The 17,046-nt window shown below is 47.3% G+C and overlaps 1 protein-coding gene across 2 annotated transcripts in view; it reads left to right on the top strand.

Annotated features, from left to right (window-relative positions):
• The window catches only part of LOC144763331 (uncharacterized), a 398,941-nt gene that overhangs the window by 52,372 nt on the left and 329,523 nt on the right, over positions 1–17,046 (top strand). For both annotated transcript variants that reach the window (XM_078648818.1, XM_078648817.1), the window contains exon 2: positions 5,770–5,896. In XM_078648818.1, the coding sequence (XP_078504944.1) occupies positions 5,770–5,896 (127 nt within the window). The remainder of the gene's footprint in view (positions 1–5,769; positions 5,897–17,046) is intronic.

The raw sequence follows: 17,046 nt of genomic DNA, 5'->3' as shown, positions 1-17,046 counted from the left end.
AGGTGAAGTCAAAACTCTCGAACGTAGGTGGCGTCGAAATTATGACATTCACGCTCGTAATATCTACCTAACAGCAATGCGGAAGTACCATATAGGAATTAAGTTGGCGAAAAAAACCTACTATCTTCAGGCTATATCTTTAGCAGGACAGGAACAAAAAGCAATTTTTAAGATTGTCAAGGATTTCATGGACCCTTCAGCTCTATCGCAGGAGATCCCTCCCTCACAAGAATTATGCAATGCGATATCTGATTACTTCGTGAATAAAATCCTTGACATTACAAACACCTTCCCGCCAGCAGCTACCACAACGACGGTGGTTGAAGTGATAGCGAAGATGACATCTTCTTCCTGCTTTGATGATTTTGTTCCAGTATCCTTGGAGGAAACTGCTAAATTGATTTCAACCAGTAAATCGGGATCCCCTTTCGATCCCTGCCCCCCTCCGGTGTTGCATCTCCTAATTGAGATGGTGAACCCAATGATCAACCGGATCATCAACTCCTCTTTAGAGACGGCTACTATCCCTAACGAATGGAAACTTGCCGCTGTTAAGCCACTCCAAAAAAAGGCCATTGCCGATCCTACTACTCTCGCCAACCTGCGCCCGATTTCCCTGTTACCCATCTTATCCAAACTGACTGAAAAGGTTGTTAATAACCAGCTTACCAACTTCTTGGAGAAGAATAACGTTCTCCATCCTAATCAGTCAGGATTTCGGTCAGAACACTCTACCGAATCTGCCCTACTTTTTACCGCAGAAACATTAAGGGCAGCAATGGATCAGGGAAATAAGGCCGTCCTTATCCTATTAGACCTGTCGGCAGCCTTTGATACGGTCTCACATACCATCTTAGTGGACCGTCTGGCTGCCGCAGGGATAGGAGGACAGGCTCTGGCATGGTGTAGGAACTTCCTTGCCAACAGACGCCAAATAACAGTGCTAGGCCCATATCAATCTGAGGTAAAAGAAGTCCGGTCAGGGGTCCCTCAGGGCTCTAGTTTGAGCCCGGCTCTTTTCAATCTTTATATGGTGCCCCTGATGAAGCTGATCACGTCATTCAAGATCAGCTCTATCTCATACGCTGACGACACCCAATTGATACTGGTGTTGGATAGGGAGCGGCCTGGTGCCGAGGAAGATCTTAAGGACTGTCTTACAGCAATCTTTAAGTGGATGACTAATAACCACTTAAAATGCAACACCGGAAAAACGGAAATCCTTCCTGTAGGTAAGAATAATCTCTTTTCCCCAATAGCTTGCTGGCCAGCAGAAGCTGAAGTGCCCCCTAATACAATTATATCTGCCCGTAATCTGGGCATTAAATTTGATCACCAGCTGTCTTTTAAACCCCAGGCCGTAGCAGTAGCAGGTATGTGCTTTCAGATCATCAAAGCACTAAGGAAGTTTTTCGATCTTCTTCCACTACCAGCGAGGAAAACTGTCGCAGTGGCATTAATTAGTTCTAGGCTTGATTACTGCAATGGACTATATGCTGGAGCAAATAAATCTGTTCTCCACAAACTGCAAATGGTCCAAAATGCGACAGCCCGCTTGGTACTGCGTCTGCCTCGCAGGTCATCTGCCTCGGCAGCCCTAAATACTCTTCATTGGCTGCCAATAGGGAAAATAATTTTGTTTAAGATTCTCCTAATTACCTTTAGGGCATTTCATCAACGTGGCCCAACCTATTTATGTAATGGGTTTAAAAGTTACCAACCAACTCGCTGCTTGAGATCTGCTCATCAGAACCTACTCACCCCCCCTCACTTTAAGTTGATGACAAAGGGTGGTAAATCCCTTTTTGTTTTAGGAACAAAGGCCTGGAATAAACTTCCTCCTCAGATGCGATTAATCTCTCAGGAAGCTCCATTCAGAAAATCACTAAAAACCTGGATCTTCTCCTTACCTGATGCCACCAGTAGAACTCTAGTGTAATGTGTGTGTGGAACTGAGTGACATATTTCTCCCTTCTTTACAACTCCTCCATCTGAGTTGTCTGTGCGCCAAGATACTCCTTGGAGTGAAAGCTGCGCGGTAGAAATGTCCCTTACATTACAGGCGCGTGTAATGTCGTTGAATGAGAGAGTTATCAGCCGCGGGTAAATCCTTTTAATGAGAGCGTTGAGTGACAGCGAGTAGGAGAGGCTGCAGTAATTGTCCCCACAGACACGCTGATTTGCGTGTTCCGCCGCCTGAGGCCCAGATACAGGCCTGTTTGATGTTAGCAGGCGCATGTTCCCCCGCTTGAGGCCCAGCTGCAGCCCTGGTTGATGTTATCAGGCGCGTGTAATTAGTGTACTGATCCACCGCCTGAGCCCGGCTAGAGCCCTGGTTGATGGTAGCAGGCACGTGTAATTTCGTTGAATGAGAGAGTTCAGTAACAGTGCGCAGGAGAGGCTGCATTAATGTTACTTACCAGGCCTCCAGGTGAACGCGTTTGTCACGCCCCCAGCACACGGCCACAGCAGACGATCTTCTGATTAATGTACGACCCACATGGCATGAAGGGCGGAACGTAGCACACGCCCCCAGCGTTTCTCACGCCCCCAGCGTGCCCCTTGATGCGGCGCAATTGCGTTCACATCGCATGAAGGCCCGACACACCCCCCCAGCGTTTCTCACGCCCCCAGAGTGCCCCTTGATGCTGTGCAGCAACGTAATTGGCACTTGTATGTACGACTCACATGGCATGAAGGGCAGACACACGCCCCCAGTGTTTGTCACGCCCCCTGCGTTTGTCACGCCCCCAGCACACGCCCACAGCCCACGATGTGATGGCCGTACCACACGCCCCCAGCGTTAGTCACGCTCCCAGCCCATGCCCACAGCACAACGCAGACTCGCCCACAAGGGACTACTTTGCTGGCACGGTTCTTTTACCTTTTAAATGTATAGAGGCGTTGGCCTAACGGCTAAGGCGCTCGACCTCGGACTTGGGGATCTGGGTTCGAGTCTTGGTAACGACACCAAACATCCTGTGATTCTGGGCAAATCACTTAATCTCCCTGTGTCTAACAAAAATGAATGTGTGTCCTCATGTAACGTAACTGGTGCTATGTAAAGCACTCTGATACCTGATTCAGTTCGGGTCAAGTTCGCGCTATGTAAAACTCTGCAAAAAAAAAATATATATATGGTGGCCGTCTGCATAGCCTATGTCCTTCTGCTGCAACTGCCCTTTCCAACGCTGTATTGGGTGTTGTGATTGGTGCTGTGGTTACTGAGATTACCCGCCTCAAAGGTTTGGGCTTGCTCTTTATAATATTATATGGATAATCCGTATCTAGCTAGTCTAAGGGATGTATAATAAACCCTATTTTTGTATATAAAATTAATACGTTTGTGTCTGCTATTTTAACTAAACCGATTTTATGACCGAACAGAAGTGTTGCCATTGTTTATCAGGAATGTTAATGCCCAGATCATTTTGTCAATCTTGCCTTGCTTTCGTTATGCCAGGCCTAGGTTCTTCTTGTATATATGCATATGTTCTAGCTACTATATGTATGGGGGTAAGAGATTGTAAGAGAGGACCTGGTAACAACTGTGCATCACTCCATTTTTGAAAAAATCTCACATAGTATGAATACCCAGGTTCCCAATGTTCGTGCTGCGCCCTTCTCTTGTCCAAGCGGGAAACCATAGACATCAGGACAATGGAGTGTAAGTTGAGTACAGTTGGGAATCCGCTTGGCGCTCCAGGAGATTTGTCCAGGAGCAACTTGTGACATTCAAGGAATCAAACATATGATACAGGCACACCGGTGTACGAAAAAGCACCTGTGGTGAAGACAAGAGAGCTTCTGCGGCTCGCTTCAGCCATAAGTGAAGAATATCTCTTGGTCGATGTATCCAGTAATGCACAAAACGACATTGTGTCGCCGTAAAGTAGATTTCAAGATCAGGAGCATTTAGTTCACCCATATCGTAGGGCAATGTAAGAGTCTTCCAACGCACCCGAGGCTGTCTCCCAGCCCGGGGCGGTCGAATCATTTGTGCCCTCAGAGTGAATGAGGAAGAAAAAGTGGGATATTCGTAAGCAGAAATAAAAAGTGAGGGATCACCCCCATGTTCATAAGAGCCACCCTACCAGGTAGTGTCAACAGCAATTTTATCCATTGATCTATCGCTTCTGTTTTTGTATCGCCTTGCCATAGTTCTATAAGACTTCTGTAAACATCTAAGGGACATCCTTTGGGAACTTTTAACAATAGGTGTAGGTCTCCTAACAATATTAGATTGTTTATTTAGGTATAGATTGCCAATTATATCTATTATTAAAGACAGTGTATTGGAAGGTAAGTGGGAAGGGCAATGAAGCAGTAGATTACATATATAAATATCTTGTTACTTTAACATGATGCTATTACACTTTTGCAGTAGATTTTCAAAGGAGAGGATTCCTGCTTGAGCTGCAGTGTAATGTGAACAAATGTATGCTACCTACCAACGTCTTGAAATCATGGTCAGTTCACATTTTTTTTAATATTGCTAGGGACCAACTCGTCAATGAATGAGTTAGTAAGTGCAGTGATCGAAGTTTCGGTCAAATAAAGTATGTTTAAATTGTATTGTTTGAATAAGGTATAGATTGGGTTTCTTTGGGCAATGGGGAATTGCACATTGCAGAGTTGTCTTTCATTGGTAGTCAATTATACGTTCTTTAAATTGGAATATGAAGTAGTGGAGGGACACATTACATCAGAAGGAACAGTGCTGAGGAGTTCAGAGGAGGGATGGTAAAGATTTTCTGGCCTTAGGATTTAAATAGTTTTGTGTGATAGTTCTGTTTTCGAGTAAAGACAACAGTTTGTGAGTTAACTTTAATAAGAAACCTCACACTTCTCAAGTGATGAATCATCTGACTGAAATTGGACAGAATCTTTGGCCCCGAGTATAGACGGTTGCGGATGGACTTGCCTTTGGCCCTCCCACTGTCGCATTCACTTAGCGAGCTCATTTATATTAAACAATATCTTCCTACTCCAGGGCATCAATGTATTTTTGCAAGAAATAAAATAAAAGGGAAACAACAATTCTCTTCCAGCCGGGAGCCAGAGGAGATGCAGATTGTATGGACCTTAGCTTAGGAAGTGTGTGTCCCACCGGTTTTTGGTTGAAAATGTGAGGAATGCATAAGAAAAAGGAGAAACTGCAAGCTGGGATATCATCATTATATTCTCAGGATCGCATGAGTAAAATATGCCAGAATGCTTTCAATCTTTGAAAAAAAATGGTAAACTAGATCCTTGCAGTGTTAGTCCCGAACAAGAATGAAAGATGGTTTGTGTTGCACTCTAGGTAACAATGCAATATCCAATGTGAAAATGATGTGTAATTTCCATTGCATCTGTTGTACCTAGGACCAAATATATGGGCAAGGTAGGTTCAATATGCTTTATATTTTTACTGTATACAAAATGATGTATCTATGGACTTTATAAACTGGTGTAATTAGATGATGTCTCTTGATACTATTTGTGTTTCCTTAGACGTAATTTGTATTTTTATACTGTAATATCTGTGATAATAATGAATTGGATACTTCTTGCTGTCCTGATAAGAGAAGGGCTGGAGCGTTTTATGACCAGCAATGCACAGTGCTTGTGGGATTTCTTTGTTAAATTGTGGATTTCGTGTAAGGTTCAGAATCTTGCTCTTCTACACTAGACATTAATAAGAAAAACCTATTAATAAGTCATAAATGCAAAAGTGCAATAATGATAAACAGCAAGCACAAACATCATGTGAACTTTTTATTCCAGAGATCAATTACGTTTCGTGATGTTGCTGCCTATTTCACCGAAGAAGACTGGAAAACTCTACAGCGATGGCAGAAGGAACTGTACAGAAATGTGGTGAAGGAAATACACCAAGCCTTGATTTCTCTGGGTAACTTTAAATGATTTTATTTTCGTGATAAGTTCAGTTTTTAACTTAGTTTGGATTAGCTGCACTGTTCAACATTTGGATTGGCATAGGACTTTAAGTACAACCCCAACAGCAAATGAATTATAGTTTGGTTTAATTCCATGTTAATTCAGAGTTTGGAACAATCTCAGAAGATAATCCTAGATATGTTTACCATCCTCCTCCTTCTAAAATATGAAAGTAGATATATCTACGTGTACGTTGAGCAACATACATAAAACGTGTTTTTGTTGGGGAGGGGGGGGGGGGGGGGTACTTCCATTGCACCAGCTTAATTTTCAATACCATTGGACAATTTGATGCACATTTTTCCTGTTTCTTGGCACTATTTGTTTTAGCTCAAATTCATAACTTATTGTGATGCATAACGAAAATTTGAAATAATACAAACCTTTGCATTGAGTTCCTCAATTTGATACTTATTTAGTTAAAATCCTAAAACATGATATTGAGGTGTCTTTCAGCATTTCATAATTTCAGAGTGTATTTTGTCTGATTTTTAATAGGAGTAGAATTTACATTCAAATGTATTTAAAGATTCAGGTCTAGCTCCTGAAATATATCTGAAACCATGAATTGCTACACTCAAGAGCCTCCTGAGAAGTCCTGCATTGAACGGTGCAATCTCTCAAAGCAACACATAGTTTTGTAGATACTAGGCAGTATCTAAATTCACCCAATCTTAAAGAGATCATTTTCAACATTATCTGGATGCTTTTCTAGAGGGCTATAATCCTCATCGGGCATTCAAGTGATGGTACTGAATTAACAGAATAAGATAAATCAGAAAAGGAAGCCATTTCTACCTCCTATAAGCTAATTGCTCACTTTTCTCACCTACACACAGCAGCAGTGAGTTCCATAGTTTACAATCATTAACCACAAGGAAGGAATTTATCACAGCTCCACTTTTTTTGGCCTGGCCTAGACAACTTTAGCTCTTTCCCCAACCTCTCGTAATAAAAAAAAAAAAAAAACATAAATAAAAAATACACACGCTGGGGCGTGGCCAAGTAAGATGGCGGAGCGGTCTTGAATTCGCTCCGCTCCACGCCAGCCCGATCGTTCTTAGCCCTTCCTGATGCATAGGGGATGGTAGCAGCTGCTCTTCGGACACCTGAGGTTTGCGGGAGGTGTCCGATCTGATGGGAGGCGACTGCGGTACCAGCTGTAGCGATGTCCTGAGAGAGACCCCGGAGGAGCTCGCGGACCCCGGGCGCCATTTTGTGGAGGACGGCGCCGGGTGTCCCGAGCGGTGAGAGGTGTCTGACCGGCCTTGAGCGGCCTCAGCGGACTGATGAGAGAAGCCTCCTGTGGCGATTGGTGGCGGAGGAACAGTTGATGACAGTCTTCCGAGCGGCTGAGTTGCGGCGACTGTGACAGGGCTACCTACCCGACTTTGGAGCCTCGGCGATGGCGGTGTGCAGTGGAGTCCGTGGTGGGTGCTGGCAGTGACGGGGTCGGTGCTTGGGCCCCACGCAAGCCCTGGATGGTGACCCTCCGTATTTTGGCTGTCTCCCGAGGCCCCACTGGGGTGGAGGTTTCCCGCACTTCAGATGACTGTGCCTGACTTTAACATGGCGGCGGCGGACGCCCCGCACTTAGCTGCAGCAAAGTGAGACATATGGAACCCTGATTACCGGTTGGTGTTGTGGTGGTGAGCTTAGCGGGGATTTGGCCAAGCAGCGGGGGTGCACCTGGTCCTGGAGGGGGCTCCGTTCCTTGGCGGGGAGCCCGGATTAAGCCTGCATTTCTGGTGCGGTGCCTGGCGGTATAGCGAGAATCAAGGTTCTGCAGTGTGACGATCCACGCTCTGGTCATCCCTAACTCTCCGAGGGGGACAGCCCTGGACACCTCTCGATCTTGGTTTGCATCGGGTGCACTGCGGTCGCCGCCTGGCTCCAGGGGTGTGGGACCTTATGCCTCCCAAAAAGCAAACAAATAAGGTCTCAACTTATTTTAAGGCCTCGAGGCAGGTGCCTTCCCAAGAGGATCCCACTCCAGTGCAAGACATGGCGCTCACCCGCGAGGATCTTGTGGCGACGCTTCGGGATTTCAAGATGGAGCTCTGTAGGGAGTTTAAACAAGACCTCAGGTCCTCGGTAGACCAACTAAAGGCTGACCTTACCGAGAAGCTTACCACGCTGCGGCAAGATGTATACGCCATAGGATCCCGTCTGCTGGAGGTTGCAGGGCCAACGCAGTCCGTATCGTCCACCGAGGCCACGATGCTTGACACGCAGCAGGCCCTCAGGGCCCAGTTGCAACAAGTCCAACTCAAGGCGGAGGATCTGGAGAACTATACTCGGAGGGAAAACATTCGGATTCAGAATCTGGAGGAGGGACCTGGAGGCCTTCGTGTCCGGCCTCTTTGCTGAGATTATCGCCCCTCAGCAACTTAAGATCAAAATTGACAGAGTGCATCTGCTGACGGGGTCTCGCAAGCAACCGCGTGATGTTCTGGTGAAGCTCCACTCTTTCAAAGTTAAAGAGGCCTTCCTATCGGCGTCTAGGAAATTGAAGGAGGTTTCTTTTCAGGGGCATGGCTGCTCTTTATATCTAGATCTGGTGGCTGCGACTCTGGCCCGCCGGCAGACCCTGCGTCCTGTTACCACCAAGTTACAGGAGGATAAGATACGCTATAGATGGTCCTTCCCCTTTGGTCTTATTTTCCAGTATGGTAACAAAACCCACCACATTACCGACCTGACAGAAGGTTTGAAGATCTTGGGGCTTCCGCTTCCTGAGGAGTCTACCGACTCGGGCTCTGCGGAGGCGGCGGGCACTTCACGGATTGGCTTTAATGCCTAGCACACCGTCACCAGGCGCCGTTGAACCTTTTTTGCTTCACTCCGGGCTTTGGTGGCGTTGACTGAGTGATCGCTGCACTTCCACCAGATCTCTGGATGTTCATGACCTCCGGGCGGGGGGTTCCCTACCTGAAGCCCGGTCCTGTCCTGACTGATTGTTGGTGTTCTTCGTGGCTCTGACGTTCCTATTTTTTTGCTGGAGTCTACTTACCCTCTGGAGGCCGTCAGTCACCCATATGTGGGTCCTTGGAACTTTTGTGCATCTGCGGCCCTCGGCTTGCGACCGAGGTCCCACCTGGGACTTTTGTGATTTTCTGTTTGGTCTCCGTGCGCTGGCCACGCCACAGCGGGGTGTGCCTGTGGTACCTGAGTTTTTATTGCAGCCATGACTCATCTTGATAGCCGGTGCACTCGTCGGTGAGCGTCTGTCTCTCGGCTTTTCCAGTCTAAAGACACTGAGGGTTTTGTTTTCTTGCCTGTTTGCTATTGCATTTTTTCCCCTAGGATATTTGAGCTTTACGATCGAGTGGTGCGGGCCTTGTCCGTGATTCCCACTATTCCTTCTTTTGTGAGAGGGAGGAGTATTCGCCAAGGGTCTCCGGACCCTTTGGCTTTTGGTTTTTGGGGTTGTTTCGGGACGGTTCAGGGGGTTGGGAGGGATTCCAGTGGTGACTATGGGGGGCCTTTTTTTTTCATTTAGACGGTGCTCTTTTTCAAGGCGGTGGTGTGCTACTTCAGGGGGAGGACGGGTGGGTGTTGGGCACAGAGCATGGAAGGGGGTCGGTGGGCTGTGTAACAGGGCTTTTACACGGGGGAGGCTTCATGGGCGGATCGGGAGGGCGGGGGGGGGGACTGTATGTCTGATGGTTACCATCGCCTCGTGGAATGTTAAGGGTTTAAACTCCCCACAGAAGCGTCAAAAAATTTGGAAGTATTTGACAGATCGTAAATTTGAAGTAGTGGCCTTACAGAAGACGCATCTTAAGGGGGCTGAAGTATCTCAGTTATGTCACAGGTGCTACCCAATGATCTTTTCTTCCTCTGCCGCTTCGAAACACAATGGTGTAGCGTTACTGTTCCACGTATCCGCGAACTTCCAACTCGAGTCTCAAAAGTCCGACAAATAGGGAAGGCTGCTAATGGTCAAGGGCCGTTTAAGGGGTGTACCCTGCACTTTTGTCTCCCTTTATGCACCAAATTCTGGTAGTCTGCATTTCTCTCCCAAGCACTTGATTTAATTGGTGGTTTTGCTGACGGGGTTATTGTGATGTTAGGAGACTTTCATCTTGTTTGGCAGAGCTCTGTGGATAGCACTAGCGCCACCAGGACGCTACTAGTACATTCCCTTGTAGGATACAACAGCATATCACTGATTTGGGTCTCATTGATTCTTGGCGCACACTGAAAACCACCACTAAGGATTACACCCACTATTCCCACGTCCATAGGACGTACTCGAGAATTGATTATATATTTGTCAGCCAGGCTTTGCTAGGGGCTCTTCAGGCTGCCCAGATTATGCCGATCTCAGTGTCTGACCATAGCTTGATCACTTTGGGTCTTCAGTGGGCGGGACCCTCCCCCAGAACCCCTCGATGGTATTTTCCTTTAGCTTTACTCCGAGACCCAGCAGCCAAAGAGGAATTGCGTGCGGCTATCGCCGATTTTTTCTCACAAAACGATCCCCAGGACACAACCTCTCAAAACAACTGGTATGCTTTTAAAACTGTGATTCGGGGTAAGGGTATTCAACTCAACTCAACTTTAAACAGGCAGCGGGCGAGGAAACGGGAGGCCTTAGAGGAAGAATTAGGGGTGGTGGAGCGAGCGCACAAAGCTAATCCGACACGTGTTTTGCAGCGGCAACTCACGGCTATCCGGGGTAAACACTTCCTTTCACACCGCCACCTTCCCGGAGAGCTGGAAGCACGCCGAGCTCAGCGCCCTACTGAAGAAACCAACAGCGGACCCCACCGACCTCAAGAACTTCCGCACCATCTCGCTCCTCCCTTTTCCCGCCAAAGTCATTGAGAAGACCGTCAACAGACAGCTCGCCGCCTTCCTCGAGACGAACGGATCCCTCGACCCCTCGCAGTCTGGCTTTCGAGCCAACCATAGCACCAAGACCGCCCTGATCGCAGCCATCGATGACATCAGATCCCTGCTCAACAACGGGGAAACAGCGGCCCTCATCCTCCTGGACCTCTCTGCAGCGTTCGACACTGTCTGCCACCGCACCCTAGTGCAGCGCCTCAGCAACATCGGAATCCAAGAGAAGGCACTGGAGTGGATCATCTCGTTCCTCTCCGGAAGAACCCAGAGAGTCCGCCTCCCCCCGTTCAGATCTGAGGCCACCGAAGTCACCTGCGGCGTACCACAAGGATCATCACTTAGCCCAACCCTCTTCAACGTCTACATGAGCCCCCTCGCAGCCATCGCACGCCAACACAACCTCAACATCATCTCCTACGCCGACGATAGCCAGCTGATCCTCTCCCTCACTATCGACCCCGCCACCGCCAGAGCCAGCCTACACGAAGGGATGAAAGACGTCGCCGAATGGATGAAGAACAGCCGCCTGAAACTGAACTCAGACAAGACGGAAGTCCTCATCCTGGGATCATCGCCCTCCGCCTGGGACGACTCCTGGTGGCACCACGCCCAAGCCAACGGACCACGCACGCAACCTGGGCTTCATCCTCGACTCCTCCCTCTCGATGACCAGACAAGTCAACGCCGTCTCCTCATCGTGCTTCAACACCCTGCGCATGCTCCGCAAGATCTTCCGATGGATCCCCATAGGAACCAGGAAGATCGTCACCCAGGCACTCGTCACTAGCCAACTGGACTACAGGAACACCCTTTACGCCGGAACCACAGCCAAACTTAAAAAAAGACTCCAAAGCATCCAGAACGCCTCCGCATGACTCATCCTGGACATCCCCCGACACAGCCACATCTCCGGCCACCTGAGAGACCTGCACTGGCTCCCCGTCAGCAAGAGAATAACGTTCAGGCTCCTCACCCACGCACACAAGGCTCTCCACGACCTGGGCCCCAAGTACCTCAACGACCACCTGACCTACACGCCCACCCGCCAGCTACGATCGACCAACCACGCCCTCGCCGCCATACCACGCATCCGCAGAACCACCGCCGGAGGAAGGTCCTTCTCCTACCTGGCAGCCAAGACTTGGAACACCCTCCCTATCCACCTTCGGCTGACCCAAGACCATCTCTCCTTCAGGAAGCAGCTCAAGACCTGGCTGTTCGAGCAGTGACTGACCCCTCTCCCCCAGCACCTTGAGACCCTTCCGGGTGAGTAGCGCTATGCAAATGCCATGATTGATTGATTAAGATCTATTTATTCCAACTGGGCGGAATTCTCCCTATTGAAGATCCGTAAGTCCTCTTTCCTGCAGGGTAATAAGGTGGGCCCCCACTTAGCAAGCCAACTTCGTGTCCAAAGGGAAAATACTTTTATTGGGGGGATCCTAAATCGCCAGGGACATATCATCCACTCAGACGCTGCTAAGGCTGAAGTATTTGGGGATTTGTACAGGCAACTCTATCAGGGCTCTGCGCCGGATATACTACGTCAGCAACAGTTTCTAGATAGTCTGGCCCTTCCGCAGTTATCGAAGGCGTCCGCCGCGGAATCGGATGCCCCTATTACCCAGGAAGAGATTGGTGAGGCTATCACGTGACTTAAGTTACACAAGGCCCCAGGTCCCGACGGCCTTACGGCCCATTTTTACAGATGTTTTGCTGCAGAACTACTTCCTCATCTTACAGCCCTGTTTCAGGCTGTCGCTAACGATGAGCAGGTCTCTCATTCGATGGCGGAAGCAGTGAATTCCGTCATCCCCAAACCTGGTAAAGACCCCCATTCTTGCAGTTTTTATCGGCCAATTGCCCTCCTCAATTTGGATGCCAAGCTTTAGCGGCACGATTAGAATCCTTGATGCCTACCCTCATTCATCTCGACCAATCGGGATTTATCAAAGGCAGACAAGCCCATGATAACATTCGACGCACGGTCCATTTGATTGAGAAGGCCTCGAGATTTCGGATTTCCGCAGTGTTAGTGGGTCTTGATGCGGAGAAGGCCTTTGACCGGGTCAATTGGGCCTTCCTTTTTTTAACTATGTGCAAATTTGGGTTTGGGGACCCTTTTATTAATATGGTGACAGCTAATTATTTTCGGCCTACATCTCGTGTTTGGTTAATGGGTGTTCCTCTTCTCCCTTCCCTCTGAGTAGGGGCACGCGACAGGAGTGTCCCCTCTTGCCCCTTCTTTTTGCGTTAAGTATAGAACCCCTGGCGCTTAGATTTTGCGCTAATGACGAGATCTGGGGCATCCCTTTGGGCGAGATCGAACATAAGGCTTCGTTCTTCGCTGACGATATCCTCCTCTCCCTTATGAATCCAGCTCAGTCGCTGCGCGCAGTGCAGGAGGAATTACGGAGCTTTGAGCAGGTGGCTGGTTTTAAGGTGAACTATTCAAAATCTTTCATACTTAACCTTACTCTCCCATCTGCGGAGGTGTCCCCCTTGAAACTTACGACCCCCTTTCAATGGGCAAAACACTCCTTACTCTACCTGGGGGTGAGTCTTACGGCCAAACTGAGTGATCTATATAACGCGAATTACCCACCTCTTTTAGCTCAGCTCCAACGAGATTGCAAACGGTGGTCACCTCTTTATATCTCATGGCTGGGGCGGATTAATGCTGTTAAAATGACGGTCTTACCTACATTTTTATGCCTGTTTCAGGCACTTCCCATAGCGCTAGAGGATTCGCTTTTGCTGACGCTCCGCACGTTGGTTACTAAATTCCTTTGGCAGGGGGGGAGGGCTCGCCTCCCTTTTCACGTACTTCGTCGCTCACGTGATCAGGGGGGACTGGCCTTACCTGATTTTGCATTATACTATCAGGCTGCTCAGCTACGGGTGGCAACTGAGTGGTCTGCCAGGGAATCCGAGAAACATTGGCTTCACATGGACCGCGCTGTTGTGGGGAGGTATATTTGGGATGTGCTATGGAAACCTAAACAACACCGCCCTGCCAACGCTTATACTAGCACTCCCACCCGTACGACTCTCATCACCTGGGATAAGGTTTCTAAGAGGTTGGGTTGGACGTCTTTCCCTTCCCCATACACACCTAATCATTTTAATCCAGAATTTCCACCGGCGTTACGCGAGGGGCCCTTTGATTGCTGGAGGAAGGGGGATTGCCTCAAAATAGCGAATATGTTTCGGGATGGGGAGGTTTTGACTTTTGAGGTTTGCAGGAAGGAATTCTCACTCCCTCTGAGCGAACAGTGCCACTACTTACAACTTAAGCATTGGGTTCTATCACCGCCCGTACGAGAGGTGGCTGTTAGGGAATGTACGGAAATGGAGTAATTCGTGGCTTTGCGGGCGGGGTCCATGAGGGGAGCTATTTCGGCCTTATATGCAATGCTACTCTCCACCACTTTTCCCCCCAGGGCGAGGTACATGCATTTTTGGGAGCGGGTTGTGGGGAGGGATATAGAGGATGGGGAATGGTCTCATGTTTGGAGGGATATTTTTAAACATAATTGATCCATAGCTCTACGGGAGGCGCATTATAAACCCCTCTACGACTGGTATCTCTACCCTACCTAGGCGTATCTTTCCAGACACATCAGATTTATGTTGGCAGGGTTGTGGCCTGCAGGGGGACTTCAGGCATATATGGTGGGACTGTCCTAAGATCCGTCCTTTCCGGGATGAAATCCTCTCTCACATCAAGGATATCCTGGGCTACCCCATTCCTATATCTATAGACTTCGCCCTTCTAGGTCTCCGAGACCCTCTTTTGGTTAAACAAACTAAGGCGGACAAAGCGATCATGTGGACTTGTTTGGGAGCGGCCAAGCTCACCTTGGAAGCTGCATGGAAAAAGCCTGAGGCCCGGCAATTTCTTTATGGCATGCTCGCCTATGGAGGATCATATCCATAGAACGCCTGGCGGACATTCTTCAGACTGATACTGAAGACTTTACACTGTGCTGGGGTCCTCTGGTGTCCTACTTATCCTGGGGCTTGCCCTCAGCGGTTTGTCCGCCAACTGTGTGGGCTATGTATCTTATGTATCTATTTCAGTTTTAGTGGCCTCTGGCCGGAGATGGTGAGCTCTGATGGCTGCCCCGAGTGTTTTCTAGTCTAGTTTGTGCATTGCCAACATTGCCTTTATCACTGTCTTTTTCTGATTCTGTTACTTACTGTTGTATTTCTTTTATTTTTTATCTCATCACCACCGGACGGGGGGGGGGGGGGGAAGGGGGAAGATTTGGTTGGTTTGGAGGGGGGGCTACTTCTTTCGAAATTAGCATCATTCGCCTGGTATGGGACGGTGACTGGCCTGGAGACTTTGCGAAGCTGAACCCATCATAGCTCCTTATGTCACCTCCCGGGCAGTTACACGCTCTTTGGTACTCTTAAGAGTGCAATCCTTTGTATTTGATTGTGTTTGATGCTTAATAAAAAGATACATTTGAAAAAAATACACACGTGGGCTTGGGGTTAGCTCTCTTCATCCATTGGTCAGCTGTTAAGCTGTTATCGAATCTATTGCACTGTGATTGATGGCATTTTTTCTCATTACATGAGATCATAGGCATAGAAAGAAGTGCACTGCAGTGAGAGGGCTGGAGGGCCAAAACTTTACCATGACATTTTGTTTTTCTTTCCATTCTTTGTCCTCTTTCTATTTGTTTTTTGTGATATTTGTGTGCTTAAGCTAAGTCCTTAGGTTGCAGTAATTGAACCAATAAAAATCAGATTTTCATGTGATGTAATTTTAAAACTGGAAAGGGTTTCTGTACCTATTCTAAGTTTAACAGCCTGCTAGAAAGCTTCTTCACGAATATAGTACAATTATTTGCAGTGAATACTTTTTTATTTAAAATGTTTATTGCAAGCATAGGCCGCATAGTATATGTAGTGGTGTGTTTTGTTTTCTCCTTTTTATTAATCTGTGGGCATATGCTTGCAATAAAAAAAATAAACATCACCCTAGCTTGTCAAAGCCAGACCTATTAGCTTTTTCTGTCCTTGTTTTTATATGGGGCTGGCATGAGCTGGCCCGAATATGCATTTTAAACGTGCTTCAAATAATAACTGGAGATGGTCAGTTCTTTAAAATTATCATTCAGACAGTGTAAACACATAGCCTGCTTTCACCTGAATACATAAACCCAATATACACACTCTCATCATGTGTGAAAGTTATACCCACTCCTGCTGTATTTCACAGCATTGAGTCAAAATATAAGGATCGAAAATAAGTTATGGTGCATGAGCCAACACCCTGTCATTCATTTGTAATAAATATGAGACACTGCCTTAGTATGTGGCTGCATGAGGTGGCCTTAAAAAAACATTACTGTGCAAGGAATTAAAGTAATAGTCTGCCCTCATGCATTTAAATTGTTACACAAGTTGACAACTTCAAAGCTTTAATTATTTAATACTATATATGTACCAAATATACATACATAAAGAATTTATTTGAGATTCACCTACCGTGTCTTCAGTATGTTCAAATTATCTTTCGAGCAATGTATAAGTTTGGTCATTTATTTTGAGTATTTATGTACTCAAAAGATGTGTACTTTTTGTTAAATTATGGTGTAATGTGCATGTTTCCATTTCAATAAATCAACTTTCCTACATATTCCAGCATTTCCTTATTGGAATCTGAAATTACATGCATTCTGAAATATACATATTTTCCTAGAAGAAACCCTTATCACAGATTTAACTGGCATCAATGCAGAATAAAAGATCTGTCAGGTCCAGCACCATCCTTAGCCCTGGAAAGAAACGAACCAGAAACCACATACTAATACATCTGGAATGTATCTTGGTGTCACACTGTCTGAAAAGTTTGACTGGGGCCCACAATTAGCTAAATCTAGCCTCAAACGTGCCCAGACGGTAGGGGAAGTATTAAAAACCTACAGGAGTTTCTCTTGCAAACCGGCTGCCACGTGGCCGAGATTTACAAAGTGCAAATTAGCAGTGCTGTAATGCATGGGGCTGAGCTTTGGGGGCATTGCACCCCTGGTTGTCTGTCCAAAACTGAGCACAACTTTATGAGACAGCTGCTGGGTCTTTCACCTAGTACCCCACTCATCCCCTTACGCATGGATCTTGGTATTAGACCCATAGCAGAGGAGATAGGTCTTCGACCATTAACACTCTGGAGCAGATTGTGGGCGACCCCGGAACTCGCAGGCTATCGAATAGGACTAAAGGAGATTCTGG

This window comes from Lissotriton helveticus, chromosome 6 (assembly GCF_964261635.1).
Source record: "Lissotriton helveticus chromosome 6, aLisHel1.1, whole genome shotgun sequence".
NCBI classification, from domain to species: Eukaryota; Metazoa; Chordata; class Amphibia; order Caudata; family Salamandridae; genus Lissotriton; species Lissotriton helveticus.
The sequence above is the reverse complement of the archived record's forward strand: the minus strand, read 5'-3'. Positions and strand labels throughout refer to the sequence as shown.